At 32.4% G+C, this 16452-nt stretch overlaps 1 protein-coding gene across 1 annotated transcript; it reads right to left on the bottom strand.

Moving 5' to 3' along the window:
* Positions 1–452: 452 nt before the first annotated feature.
* LOC114378593 (cyanogenic beta-glucosidase-like) lies at positions 453–3589 on the bottom strand. The gene is made up of 10 exons (XM_028337228.1): positions 3152–3589; positions 2958–3035; positions 2769–2856; positions 2416–2671; positions 2142–2257; positions 1623–1840; positions 1471–1502; positions 1275–1377; positions 1029–1137; positions 453–937 (listed from the first exon to the last, which is right to left on the bottom strand). The coding sequence occupies exons 1-10, from the start codon at positions 3567–3569 to the stop codon at positions 742–744; spliced, it is 1614 nt and encodes a 537-aa protein (XP_028193029.1). The 5' UTR covers positions 3570–3589; the 3' UTR covers positions 453–741.
* Between the last annotated feature and the right edge of the window lie 12863 nt (positions 3590–16452).

The raw sequence follows: 16452 nt of genomic DNA, 5'->3' as shown, positions 1-16452 counted from the left end.
ATCTAAAAAAAACTTTTTTAATAATATATACATCTTGAAAAAAGAGGAAATTTGGATTACACCCTCTCTTAATTGTTGATTCTAACTCCTACTATCATTTAGAATAGTGAAAACATTTTATTGAAAAATTGAATAAAGTTACGCAATCATATTAATATCAACCCACAAATTAAATTTCACTGTAAGTTCGCCATAAGTTATAAAGCTATTGTTGAGCTATGGTATTCAAAGGATATATTTGTAGGCTTAAATTCAGTACATTTTTCGTTCTTTGCTTTTTTAATATAAAACCGGTCCACTGATGTAGCGCTTACAGATTTTTTTTCCCCTATTTTCTAGCCACACGATGAAATCAAAGTTTTACTACATAATAATTAACTTTAACTCAATCCCCAATATAAGATGCAGTAAATTAAACAATATAATCAATTGTAAATGACATCTTTATCACAAGAAAAAAGTTTGTTTCATTCTTATTATAACAATAGTTGCTATTATCAACAGATCTACATCTTCATTTTCCCTCTAAAGTCCCATGGGACCTCTTAAGAATAAAAGAATAATTAAATAATTTCTATTTCCCCTCTTACAAGTCCAATAGGACCTCTTTAAGACAAAAGAATAATCAAATAACTCTATAGCTATTTACTCTCTAAGTCCAATAGGACCTCTATAGAATAAAAGAATATCAAATAATTATTTACAAATACAATCATTATTTGGAAAACAAATTTCTTAATATTATTTACAAGAGCTATAAAGCCTGGTTTCTTTCCTGAGAAAATTCTTGAACCATTGTGCAGAGAGTTTTTGGTATCTCTTCAAATTATTTTTATAATCCACGAAGATCATCCCGAAACGTGATGTATAGCCTGAAGACCACTCAAAATTGTCGAACAAAGACCATACATAATATCCTTTCACATTTGCACCATCCCTACATGATGGATAAATTAAAAAATACATATATTAAGTTGTAATCAATACAAAATAACATAAACCATTTATATAAATAAAATATTACATACCTAATTGCTGATCGAAGATAAAAGAGATGACGATAATGATAATCAATTCTGAATATATCCATAAGAGACTCTTCAAGTGATAATATTGGTTCATTATACTCATTTATACCTATAAAGTAAAAAAAGAATGAAAAATATAAGTTAGGAAAAATGTCAATAGCTTAGGAATATGGAAAAAAAAATGTACAACAGTGTATGACATTGTATTAAAGGAAATTAAATACATATAGACAAGTGTTATTTTACCATTTTCAGTGATGTAAATCAAAGGATTGTTGTACTTTTCCTTGGTATATAATAAAAGATCTCGAATTCCTCTTGGATAAACATATAACCAATCAGAGGCAATCTGCAAAATTAGGATAAGAGGTTAGTTTTATATTTAATAAAAAAAGGATTGAACTAGTAGAGAATTTGCATGTTTTGGTGGGTATACACGAACCTTTATTCCAATAGGTTTCCCATCACGTTCATCTGTAATAAATCAAAAACATAATAGACAAACCATAGTTAGTCGTCATGATCATATTTAATAATGTATACATGCAATTAATTTTGGGAATTGATAGAATGATAGAAGATTGAAGTCCTTACATGCAGGAGTGACAAGAGAATCTGTTAAGTAGCTAGGTCGGGCGTTACTTAGATGAGGTGCATCAGAGGCATATGTTGTAGAGTAATAGTTTAGGCCAATAAAATCAAATGAACCAATAAGTAGTTTGGATTGCTCTGCAGTAAACTTTGGTAATCGTGTCCGCACAAGTGATCTCATGCTTTTTGGATAGTCTCCAGAGGTTAATGGATCCACGAACCTGAAATTAAAAAATTAGCATGTTGATTCAACTTTAGGCTCATCAAGTCAGGAATTCTCAACAAAAAATAAAGAAAATCATAAGTTAGAATTATCAAATCCTTAGTATATAGATCCGTGAAGACCCTCCATTTAAGGCTTGAGAAATGAATGGAAGCCTTCAAAGCCAAAGGATTATATCAAGGTATAATTGGAAAGTACTACTAGTGCATTGTATTTCTAATTTAAGAGTTTTGGGGGCAATAAATGTATGTGTATTTTGGAGACACCAAAATTACATAAAGGGAAAGAGGAATTCTTACCATCCATACATGAAGTCAATTGCTCTTTCTGTAGCCTTTTGATCAGATTTGGTATCTCTGAGCGGCAAAAACCAATTAGCTACCAAGGTTATGCCTATCACACCACTTTGAGATGCCTACATGAATGGCATTTAAATATTTAGTTATAAAACAAAAATATTAAACAAACTTTATATGAGTAATTTGCTTATTCTAATTTCTAGCTCAATGTAAAATTTAATATGGCAAAGTCCACCTATAACATATCTAAAAGGTTAAGAACAAATTAACTAACCTGATACTTGGTCTTGTACACACGAACAGCTGTTGCATGAGCAAGAAGTTGGTGATGTGTAACCAAATAAGGCTCCGTTGAAGAATCACCTCCAGTGCAATTCAGATTCATCCAAGCAGAACAACGACCAGGTGCCATTCGCCCATTTGCATAGCCATTTTGGCTGTAACTCCATGGCTCATTCAATGTAACCCAATACTTTACCCTATCACCAAATTCCCTGAAGCAAAGTTCCGCATAGTCTCGGAAATCTTTCCTGGAGATCAATATATGTTTGTTCAACAAATTATATTCAAATCTAGATGTTAAATGCGCTAAACACACAAATAAGCTGTTTCAGAATTGAAACTTACACTATGCGCGGACTTAAAAAGCCACCATACTCATCTTCTAATGCTTGGGGAAGATCCCAATGAAAAAGAGTCACAAGTGGTTGTATACCTGTAAATATTAATATTTAATTAATTAAAAATAAGGATATATTACAAGATTAAAGTCGAAGTACGCTAAAGTTGAATCAGTTGAGGAGTTTAAATTTTAACCATTAGCTACTAGCTCATTGATAAGGTTGTTGTAATAGTTGATTCCTTCTTGATTTATACCTCCACTTAGCTTTCCTTCTGTGGATACATAGTTGAATAATAATTAATAAAAAAAATGGTTAATATGAGTAACATCTAACTAGGCAAAGTTTAGTTCAAATTAGTCATTAATTAATTGCAAGCAATCGACTTACTAGGGAGAATCCTTGACCATGATATGGAAAATCTATATGAATCCAAATTCATATCCTTCATCATCCCAACATCTTCCTTGTAGTGGTGATATGAGTCAATGGCGACGTCTCCGTTGCTTCTATCCATGATCTTACCTGGATAATTATGGGTGAAGGTATCCCATACACTTGGTTCTCTACCACCTTCCTTTGCTGCACCTTCGAACTGGTACGAGGAAGATCCCGCCCCAAAGATGAACCCTTCTGGGAAACTGTTCCGACTGAGTGAAATGTCAATAATAGGTGAAACTGTATTAACTGCTAATTCTTCGCATGTAACTTTGGAAGACCTAACAATAACAAGAGCTATGAGGCCCAAAAGGAAATAACCGCTGAATGCCATATCTTGTGATATATCTTGCTTAGTCGTTTGTTTCATGTTCTTATCTCTGCAAATAATGTTTTCCTCTTTATATAGGAAGGATTGGAATACCTACTACTACTGCCACACCATGGCCATGACGTTCATTTAATTATAATATAATATAACAATATATATGTACTGCTGACTTTGAACACTGACCAAACTAAGCACTATGCATTTGCCTACCTTGTTTGATAGTATATTCCTGTGTTGACTTTTTCCACGCGGTGTTTTTCTTACTTTGCCTATATTGTTGATTATAATAAAAGACGGCTATGTCTTTTATGCGACATTTTTTAAGAACAATATAAGCGCACATGCATGTGATCTAAAGATTGTATGGTCAAAGACAAAACAGTATTTTGAAAAACGGAAACCACGTAATATTCTTCGCACACGAAGTTACGTGGAAGTGACACGAAAATATATAAAAAGTTCGAACTTCACGGAATTTTGAATCGGCATTAACTTTGTCAAACATCTCTTATATCATCACAAATAATTAACTATTAAAAGTTGGTTTTATTTTCCTTTTGTCAGTCAGTGACATCCACAGTACTCTTTGTCAAGACTTCAGCAACCATATTTTTCGTCTTAAACGCAGCGCGCACCACAGACGTTGATCCCTTGACCTAAATGCTCATCCTAGCTTCATTATGCAAGCATTGTTCAATTCTACAAAATTACACATGCCCATGCCTCTTAGGAATCATCATTGTGTTCCAATTTACTACATGAACCCTCTTATATCATCATTGGTTCTCAAACTCGGGCTTATTTACTTTGAGGATCATGATAAATATCGAAATTTCTCTTTTAATTTCCTCTTCAGCGAAAGAGGCGTTGAAGCAATCATAATATAATGTTCCTGGTGGATTATATATAGATCACGTTCCTTAATCCATCAAAAAAAATATCACATTCCTTAGTTTTTACTTGCTAAGATAGAACATGTTACTTAATTAACGAGAAAAGAAAAACGAAACCATTTTTTTTTATAGATATAGATTATATATGTTCCTTAAAAAATAGTCCACATTGCTTATTTGCTAAGAGATTATGTTTTGTAAAAGATCTTTGGATATAATTCTTATTATTGTGATGTTTTATAATGATGCATGATTATGTTTTTGTAAAATATCTTTGAAATGGGATTTAATTTAATTAGTACTATTGCATTTTTTAATCAATATTACTTACTTATTTATTTATTAAATTTTTATATAAAGATTAGCTAAACGTGTATGATATTTAGGTACCCAACGAGAAAGGGTACGAGTATTAATTTAAGTTACCCATGTGGGTAAGAGTTTGGTATGAGGATTTTTTAAGTGTAACTATGGACATAAGTACTATATTATTCTATCCCAACTTTATTCATTGTTATCCTTACTTGCATACCAATTATAGATTTTTATATATAAAATGTTTAAATATATATTTTTATCTCTAATATATGTTTTAATTTTATATCTGATCTTTGATAAATTTTCTTTTGTGATAAGTACGTAATATTTTAAAAAAATTGTGCGAAGTCTCTACTGTTAGAAAAAATTTGTTAATTGTTGATGTGACTAATAACTCTATACGTAAGTATGTTACATATGATGTCACGTCAAATTAAATGTGACACATAAGTTGACAACGTGTTGTCTAATATAGTATCATCATATTTGAATTAAATTAAATGAATAAAAATAGAGATTTGATATAGGGCTCTGATACAAAATTTGCAATTTAACAGGGGCTTGATCCAAAAAGTTTTATTACTAAACATGTTCATACAAACTTAAATTTGATCACAACACAATTTGAATCAATACATCTAAACAAAATAACAAAACAACAATAGTTAGCAGTGTCTACTTAATTGCAAATGCAATGGTGACAACACACAACAAATCCCAAAGGGAGACTACAATGCATCCTAGGATATTCACCCTCTTTCTCTCAATGTTTGTCTTCATCTGTTGCTTTATTATTTTTTCTATAGTTCTTCAACATTGTTGGCATATCCCTCATATTAAGCCTCTTCTTTTGCAAGCATCTTCTTCAATTCTTGAACTTGTTCATCATACAGACGAATTCTTTTCTCATGTGATGCAAGTTTTTGTGCAGATGTTATGACCTTATGCTTCAGCTCCTCCACTCATGAAAGGTAAGTATTAACTTTCATAATACTTTCGGAACCTTGGTTTAAATATTTTGGCAAATCATCATCTCAGACCCAAAATTTACACCTCTTATCTTCTTGCACATTATACAACAGTCACTAAAAACTCTAAAATAAAACACAATAGAAACTAACATATAGTAGAAACCAACTATGTCAAAAGTAAAAATTTCTTATATTTCACTCATCACATCATCAAAATATCTTGTCTGGATGCATCTTGGTCCAAGATGTTAGTTAAATCGTTGGCTTGTTGCACCAACAACAAATGCATAAGGACCCAAATGACGAAGAAAAAGCTTTCATGGATGTCATTCTCTTTTTTGGACTGGAGAACATTCAACTCACACAAACACCTCTCAACAAAGCCAACCCAACACTATACGGAGGTGGACATTGGGAATCTTAGATCATCATGATCATCTTCTCTATCACGGTAACCAGTGCTAAGGGAAGAAGACACAACTCTCCTATTTTCAAATGATCACATTTTATTATAAAGAACCCTAATCTTCTATTTTTTTTCATTTAAATTTAATTAAAACATGATGTCATGTCGGACAACACATGATCAGCTTACATGTGACATTTAATTCAATGCATCACAGGTAGCTTATTGGCATGTAGACTTAACAGCTACATCAGAAACTAGGAGGTCCTTTATAACTGCAAGAACCTCGCACAAAGCTTTTCAAATATGGGAGACCTATTGCAAAAAAAAAAAATTATTAGGAACTAGATACAAAGTTCATATATATATATATATATATAAGCCTAGATTTAAAAAATGGGACAAAACAGTAATGCGTAATGGAATTGAAAAAAATAATACAACTATTATAATATTTAACTAATTTTATAATAGAATAATTATTTGAATACTGAATCAATCAATCAATTTTAATTTGCTTTAATTTTATATCCAAAACACCGTAGAAAAATAATAAAATGTTTCAATAGAGAGGTTTTATTTTATTTTATTTTATTTTCACTAATCTACACATGCACGTGTCTCTGACGTGGTTATGGATTTTGTTCATCCTGACTCCTGAGAATTGGAATTGGAACTGGAGGCATAATTTGTTTGTGTGGGAGGAGGACATCTTTGCAAGTTTTTTTACAGAAGCTTCGAAATGTCAATAGTCTGTCGCCTCAAAATGACTATTGGGTTTGGAAGCATAACACTTCTTTCTAAACAGTTTTGGTCCTACGATGTTCCTTCAAGGGTCTTGGTTTTTTCGTGGAGGCTGCTTCTAAATCGCCTCCCAATTTGGGAAAATTTGTTAAAACGTGATGTTGATCTAACTGCCACCGATCACGTATGTGCCTTTTGTAATGGTTTTGAAGAAAATCATCAGTCACACTTATTTCTCAGCTGCCAATTTACCTCTCAAATAAGGTATGCTATGCTATCTTTGGATGGTTAGGCATCTCAACTTCAATTCCACAAGATATTCTAGTGTTATACGATCAGATGGCTGAACTTGTTAAGGGCAGGAAAGCTAAGCGAATGAGATCTCTCATTTGGCATGTGTCACGCTGGTGCATATATATGGAACTCTCGTAATAGAATTATTTTCAGAAGCGGAGTCAAGATCTTGTGGGCCCTGGTATTTTTTCCTCTTCCTGGTGCACAAATTGGCTAGCATGTATTTTGAGCTAGCTTGGATGTTTTGGTGTTTTTTGGTTTGTGGGATCTAGATTCCATAGCAGGGGTACTTACATGGGGTGCTTTCGGGAGATACTTTTTTGGAGTACACCTTGTACAATTTTTCTTTTTTTTTTATCTTTACCATATATGTAATACCATAATTTGCCTTTCAAAAAAAAAAAGTCAGTAAGGGTTCCATATCTTCCTCCATTCTTGACTTCAACATTGCCATGGTTTTTCGGTAGTTTAATTCGTCACCATAAGAAAGCTACCATCATCAAGTAGGTGTCTTGGTTTCCTCTCTAAAGCGTGGTGGGTGAAATGCAATACTGATGGGACTACGAAAGGGGCTCCTGGTCAGGCAGGCTGCGGTGGCATCTATAGAGACAGTAATGCTGCTGCGTTAGGTTGTTTTTGCTGTCAATGTTCGGATATAAAAAGCCCTGTATGATGAGCTTATCAGAGCCATTTGTGCTATTGAACTTGCCCATGTGAAGGGTTGGCATAAGCTGCGGTTGGATTGTGTGATTCCATCCTAGTTTAAAGGCTTTCTCCAATGAAAACATAGTCCCCCGGTGCATCAAAACATATGGAAAAACTGCAAGCTCCTCACTTCTGACATGGATTTCGTTGTTGGTCACATAATGATAAGGCAACACTTGTGCAGATAGGCTCACCTTGCACGGAATTTCCATACATAACTCATTTTGGTGGAATTCTATTCCCTAATTTATTGTTTCTGGCTTTAATAGGAACAAATTTGTCATGGGTTTGGTTTTTGGTTTTATGTCCCCCCATGTTTTTGAACCTTTTTAATTAATATATTTGGCGTTCTGCATTGGATATGTTCAGGGTGCCGAGTTGGGATTCTCTTCATTATGTGATGCTTAACATGCCTTCTTTTATATAAAAAAAAGGGATAATTAGTATAATTTAACGTAATTTTCTCTTCTTCCCGAGGGGCACGGAGGAGATGGGTGATGGAATCGTGTGGGACCAAAAGAAGTAAGGGAGAGATTGTATTGATGAGTTGCGGCCTTCAGCACGGTAACCTATTCTTATTCTCCATGAGGAAAATCTGTCATCAACTATAGGAATCTTTCCACATTCCAAAAACATACATACTCTCCATTCCCACATAAAAGCTACTCTAATTATTCTTAACTGGCCTGTAGCTCCATATCGAATTATTTAAAACATTTACTTGCATCCAAAAAGTTCTCACTTTATCTATGCCAAACTTAATTATGAGTATAGCTAGCATTATAACCTAGGGTAAAGCCAGTTAATTATATATTAGTATATATGATATATCCCCTTTGTGCCCATTTGCCTTTTTATAACAGAGTCAAGCATGGCTAAAGGAAAATTCGAAACTGATCTGATTAAAAATCTCTCATTCTATATTATATATTCAACCTACATATGTATCATATGTATGTAGACGACTATCATAATATTTCTTACTTCAACATTTTAGGTGTATTGTACACGTTGAGATATAGAACTAAGAATTATTAATTAGCATGGCACTCATCGTTCAGTGCGGGTAAGAATCTGATCAGAGTTGAAAGTCAAAAGTGAAGTGTGCTCACTACTTTACTTTTGGTGAATTATGAAAGACAAACACCCTGTAGAAAGAAAATAATTAAGTAGCCAGTCACCACTATAAATTAGTTGTAGTTGCCTTTGCTTTGGCAGCAAATTAAGTCAATTTTCTTTGTCTATGTAACAAACACTTCAACAAGCTCCTCTAAACCCAATACTCTGATTACATTCATTTAGCCAAAACTATATTTTAGTTCTGTTCCTCGTTCTCACTGTGTGGTCATTTCACGTAATGTCTCGCAGGTTGCCTGAGGCCTGCACTTCTGAGAGACATGAGAAGTGGATGGCACAGTAAGGTAAGGTTTACAAGGATGTTGCTGACAAGGAAAAACGTTTCCAAATATTCAAGAACAGCGTGGAGTTCATCCGAGTCTTTAAATGCTTCTGGGGACAAACCTTAGAACCTTAGCATTAACCAATTTGCGGACTTACATAATGAAGAATTTAAGGCTTTACTAACTAATGGTCAGAAAAAGGAACATAGCATGGAGACAGCAACAGAAACATCATTTTTGTATGTCACATGACAGTGTGACTAAGATTCCTGCTAGCATGGACTGGAGGAAAACAGGTGTTGTTACTCCAATCAAGGACCAAGGAAAATGTTGTAAGAATCTCTTTTTCACGTTCATCGATCAGTTCAATTATATTTCAATTGAGTCTCATTAAAAGTGCTGATATCAACTTGTTTTTGTTTGTGAAAACAGTAAGTTATTGGAATATGCGGAAGATGCCTTTGAATTTAGTGCAAATTAAAGAAAGGTAGAATAGCAAGGGAAACATAACCCTACAAAGGAGTTAAAAAGACTTATAAGGTTAGAAAGAAAACTCAAGGTGTAGCTCGGATTAAGGAGTTAAGCTGTTGCACACAAGCCATTGTTGCCACTGTTTTGGCTTTTGCCTTGCTTTATCACTTTGTCAAGCCCAGCCCCAATTGCCTTTGTTCACTTTTCCATAGTTGGCTCCATTGGGCTGTGTTTGTGTTATGTTCAGTGATCAAATCTTATGTGTTCTCTGTATGTCCATTGAGACATAATAGGAAAGCAGATAACACTCTTTAGTTTGTCTCTAGTCTATCATTGTTTTGACTACAAGGGATAAATTTCAAATGTGTTTGTTGGGCAATAAGGAGTCATACCATTGGACTGGAGCCTTCTTTTGCAACCAACGATCATTCAATGGTGATTGTTTTCAAAATAAGAATCATACTAGTAGTGACTTATGTGGGTTAAGACTCACACTAGCCCCAACTCTGTCCTAGAGATGTAATCTTGCCCTAATCTTTGTCACACACCTTTGTTTTTGTCTAACTTATTGTTTTAAATTAATTCGTACATAATTTACTTTATTTTAACAACAATAGACATATGACTGAGAAAAGTATGTGAGCGGAGAATGTCGATGTGTATGGATTCTTCAAGCCACGGTCCATACAGAGATCTGGACAATTGTAATTTGAATCAGAAAGTTATATTAAGAACTGGATGCAAAATTCAAAGAGGTATGTATACCTAGTAGCCTACTTGAATGGGTAAGTTAATCTGAATAAATGAATTTAAATAATATATAATAGTATAATAACTTATATTGTTCTCCACTACGGTGCATATTGGCAAATGGTTGTCATTTTGCCTAAGGAAAATGTTGTCATCTGGTTTTGTTCGTTGCATAATAGGCCAAACAACTACCTGAAAGGAATTATTAATAAGTCAGTTATATTTTTCAACACATTTACATTAGCATTAGTCAGGAACATCATTATTTTAATTATATAATATGCATTCATGTTTGTATTGAACAGTACTTTGAAAGGATTTGACGATACTCCACAAAGTAAATCCAAGGCTACTGCTAGGTGGATTGTTGTTAAAGTAAGTCATTTAAACAATGCTTCTAGTTATATTTTAATACTATGTAGACTAATTTGTACTTAAGATTGAATATCTAAATTTCATAATTTCTTTAGTGTAATAGAAAAAGAAGGAAGCACTGAGTGTGAGTATTACGTCATGAACTGGATGTCAACTATAATCTTAGGAAGTTTTAAGAATAATTGAGAAACGGTAATTGTTTAATTCAAACATATTTCATTTTGTTATAATTGGTATTATATAGTATAAACTTATGTTTTATTATATCATGCAGTATTTTAATGATGCTAGACCATTGGAACTAGAGAGATTGAAGGCATTTCGCATCCAGGGCAACCTATTATTTGAAAGGTAAAAATGAAACAATTAGTGTTTAAGTAATTTTGGAATTGTAGTTTAGCTAATTTACATTTTTTACAATTAAGTATTCTTTTCATTCATAGTAAATATTCAATTTTTTATGCAATTTCTATTAAAAACTGTTTGAAAACAAAATGAAAATTATCTACTGTGGTTTTGCTTTTAAATTTGCAAGTTAATTTGGGATTATTAAAAAATAGACAACACATTAAAAAAATCCAAAAAACATTGGTTTTTATTAAAAATCAATGTTGTATGTATATATTAAAAAACCGATGTTAAGTTTCATTCACAACATCAATTTTTATAAAATTGATGTTGTTGTTGAACATACAACATTGGCTTTTAAAAATTGATGTTGTTATGAAGATATATATGACTTTTTTTTATAATTCTTACTATATAACATCAATTTTTTTAAAAACTGATATCGTCATTTTTATGTTAACATTGGTTTTTCAAAACCAAAGTTAACGGTATTACTTTCAATGTCAGTACTTTCAACATCGGTTAATAACTAATGTTGAAAGTTCTTAATAACCGATATTAAAATCCTATTTTCCAGTAGTGACTTAATAATCGATGTTAAAACCCTATTTTCTAGTAATGTTCATTGGTCACTATTTCCTTTACCTGATCAAATTGGATTACCTTCATGGTCTTAAGTTGAACCATGTTTTTGGTCAATGAAGATGCCATCAAATTTTTTAATCATGTGCAACACTCTATATGCAAATATGTCAAGTAACTCAACGATACTGAGGGAGGAGCTAAATTGCTCATTGTGTGGCAGAATTGTAAGTCGCAGTCACAATTGCTGGAAGAAATAGGAATAACAAGCAACAATGTGAACATGGAATCGTGGAAGGAGCAGGGAACATTAGAGGAAGATGAGGAAACATGCATATGATTTGATTAAAATCATTTTAATCTCAGTCATCAATTTCTTGTAGTTATAATCCAATGGCTAAAATCAATTCTTCTTATTTTTTATTTTAAAAATTTTCTTATTTGAAACATCATATATATATATATATATATATATATATATATATATATATATATATATATATATATATATATATTGGATGTTAACTAACTAAGATGTAAATCAATTTGTATAAGTTACGCACAAAGCTCTCAGTACTTTGGTATTGATTTTCATAAATAGTTTGGACGCTTAATTCTTTACAGCATATTGGACATTGTATATTAGTTTTAATAAAAACAAGTTCTGGTTTGTGGACACTTAGAGATATGTCATATGAGCTTATGAGGTTTACCATACGTTTAATGGATGGTATATTCTTGTAATACTTATGTTATCATCAAAACTTAGATTTTGAGGGACCTGACATCATCTAATGTCTTAGGTTCTAACACAACTTTTATAGCTGCTTCATGAATATTGTCTCCTCTAACTCACCATGTAAAAAGGATATTTTTACATCCATTTGCTCAAGGTGGAGACTGAATTGACCTTTAATGGCAAGAAAAACTCTACTTGAACAATGTTTTACGCCTGGAGAGAATATTTCGTTGAAGTCCACCCCTTCCCTTTGAGTGAACCCCTTTGTCACTAATTTGCCCTCAATCATCTACCTTCCTGAATTCCACGACAATTTTATGCGTAATTTTTCAATTGGGGTGAATTTTTTAAAAAATACCCAAAAGGGGATAAGTCATGACAGGAGTTACGACTACTGAGTTAGAAGTTATAACACTTCCAAATTATTGCATCATGACATATACGTCTTGAAAGTACCTATGTCCTGTCTTTATCATATTCATGATTTTCATGTCATTAGTAACAAATGAATCATTTATTTTATTAAATGATTCATTCACTAAGGAAATAATAGGTAATGCTCGGGCTCCTTTCAAAAAAGAATTCATACATTCGACAAGGTTAGTAGTCATATGGCCATATCATTTTCCTTCATCATAGGTTTGAGTCCATTTACTCTTGGGAATTTGATTCAACCAATTTGTTGCTTGTGGAAACTATGCTAGCATTGCGAGCAACTTTGCCTCAAATCATGGTTTCCTCATCTCATATTTTATGCCAAAAGATAAAACAATGAGTAGTAAATATAGTGAAAATGTAATAAAACAAAAATATGATTCATGAAATAGGAAGAAGCATACTCATATTGATGACTTCTTTTTTCAATTCAACATTTTAAAACTATTTGTTGAAATTTGATGCAATGTGTCGAATGCAATACACAGACGAAACATCCAGTCCATTCCACCCAATGCATTCCGATTGTAAAGCTGCAAGCAAACCGATTCCCCTATCTGATATAATACACAAATTTGGTTACGGTGTAACATATCTCCATAAATAATGCAAGAACCACATCCAGGCTTCTTTAGTCTCGCTCTCAACAATTGCAAAAGCAAGTAGAAAATTGTTCCTACTACCATCTTGTCCGATGGCAGTCAACAAAGTACCACGATATTTGCCAGTTAAAAATATTTCATCTACTTGCACAAGTGGCTTGCAATATTTAAAGTCTTCAATGCATGGGTTAAACGCCTAAAATACACGATTGAAAATCACCCTAGGAGAATCATCCTCACTTTCCTCTATTGAAGATGAAGTTTTTTATATTACTATAGTACCTAGTACAAAATGTTGAGCAGTTATCAACCATACAGGCAGGTAACTGTATGATTGTTCACAACTTCCAAATGTCATTTCAAGAAATTTTTGTTTAGTTCTCCATTTTTTGTATGAAATAGTGTAACCAAATAGTTGATGCATGTCTGCAATCAAAGTTTTGATTTCGATACCAGGATTTGTTTTCATTAAATGAACAATATTATGAGTAATTGCAGAAGAGTCTAACCTAACACGATCTTGTGATATGAAAGAATTTGTGTAAGTGTGAATACCATTTAATTTATTCAACTCCCACCTCTTGCGTATTTTGCTGAACGATACTCTCACCCTCTAATAACATCCATTACCATATTGACTACACATGACAACATACTTGTCACTCGTGTTCTCAATCACATCAAAATTAAATGAATGCATAAAATGAAATTTTTTAATGACATTTTTCTTGTTTTGATTCAAATGTCAAGCCTTCGTAAAGGTCATTCGTAATAGCACTCCCTCTGTTTTGATAAGGATTTGAGTACTCTTGATTTTCTGAAAGTTGGCTACCAATAGTTTCAAAATATAAAAATGACTCACTTTGATTTCTTGGTTCACCATGTTCATGAAAATCGTGTTGTTTAATTCTCGTCATCACTGAGATCGCTAACATTATCTCTTATTATGGGTTCTTCGTTAGCCATTTGTTAAAAAATACAAAAGTAATTTATTAGTGAAAATGTAAATAATTTTGTGTCTATCATTAAAAAACCATTAAAAATTGTTAAACAAATACAAAAGTGCAATAAAAATTCATAATTTTGTGTAAGTAACTCTAAAAAAAATGTATTGATAACATTCTAAGTAACATGTGATGAGAGAACCAACTACTGTTTAGATACAAGATTGTGTAAACGTGAATTAAAAGTATGAAATGATACCTCCTTTGATAAATTACATCGAAGTGAACAGTATTGTAAATAGTTAATACTAAGTACTGCACCCACCATCAATAAAAATAATAATAACTACCATAAAATAATACATTGTTTAACTAATTTAATATTCTAAAACCTAAATTAATAATAACTAAACGCTAATATACTAAAACATGCAATAATAACTAAATAAAACAAATTTAACATGTATAATGATTTATCTAATTAAACTATAAATTAATAATAACTAAACACTAATATACTAAAACATAAAATAATAACTACAAAATTATTTTAACATGTATAATGATTTATCTAACTAAACCCTAAATTAATAATGACTAAACACTAATACTAAAACATAATTAATTTAACACGTATAAATTAAACTAACCCTGCAATCAACATAAAATATATTAATGTTTATAATATATTAAAAACACGAATAAAAAAGTTGTATCATGTTCTACATCTTTGGCAAAGAAGATCCACCCTCCATTTCCTCCATAGTTGAATCTACACCATTCATCCATGAATAGTGAAGTCGTAGGCAATTCAATGACTTTGAAGTCGTTTGAATTTTCACGACTTCAACATGCACTTCAGTCCACCCAACTGCATTCGTTTCACCATTTCGCTTTGCATTTTCATTGCAGATTGCATAAACCTTGTTTAATGAAACAATATTAGGTGCAGAGAATCCAGTTAAAGTGCTGGAAAATGCATGATAAAACTGCACCATTTTGAAATTTTACATGAAGCTGAAATAATGCAGTGTGTTGTTCAATCAATGTGCAGCAGTAAAAGTGCAGAAAACAGCAATACTTAGCACTAGTGAAGCATGCACATGCCTTCCATTTATGATTCTTGTGCAGTGTGTTATTGTTTGCACATGTTAGCTTTAGAAGAGGGTGCTAAATTGGCTAAAATTAAAGCTTTGTACGCTTGATTATCTTGCACTCGTGAAGCTTGCACATGCATGAATAGTATAAAAGCAAAGTTTTGTGTAAAAAGGATGCAAATGCTAGTCAAAGTTCCTATCTCGTGAAGCATGCTTATAGTATCTCTTACATGAAATGATGTATCATACCCGTGGAATCTTGCCAGAAATAAAGCTAGTCAATAATAACTTGTATCACAAACCACTAAAACAATTATAAGTTATGTATATTGTTGGACTCTAGGTGATGCATAAATATTATACAAGTTAAGATATCAGAAGGTAAACACTTTTTCAAAAAATCAATACTTGTGTCAACCATTACCTTACACCACCCAACTTTCATTCTTCTCCATTGTTATTTTCATCCTTCTATCTATTTCTTGTGTTCTTCATTGTCAACCAATGACACATGCACAACCCAAACCAATTGATGGCTCATTGTTGCGCTTACAAGACAATCATATTTCAAATCAAGTGTGGGAAGGCCAAGAGAAAATGATTCATCCAAGGTATAATTCTGCTTGGGCTTTTACCCACTTGGATCGGATAGATAATCAGGTAAAATCTAATCACTTTAGCTGGTTTCAGTCATGTTATAAATGTTGAAAAAGTTGATATTAGCCAGCATTTTGTTAGTGCGTTGGTTGAAAGTTGGAGAACCGAGACACACATTTCATTTTCCACATGGAGAGACAATCATTACTTTACAGGATGTGGCCCTACAGTTAGGCTTGAAATTGATGGAT

The sequence above is a fragment of the Glycine soja genome, chromosome 12 (genome assembly GCF_004193775.1).
Source record: "Glycine soja cultivar W05 chromosome 12, ASM419377v2, whole genome shotgun sequence".
NCBI lineage: Eukaryota > Viridiplantae > Streptophyta > Magnoliopsida > Fabales > Fabaceae > Glycine > Glycine soja.
The sequence above is the reverse complement of the archived record's forward strand: the minus strand, read 5'-3'. Positions and strand labels throughout refer to the sequence as shown.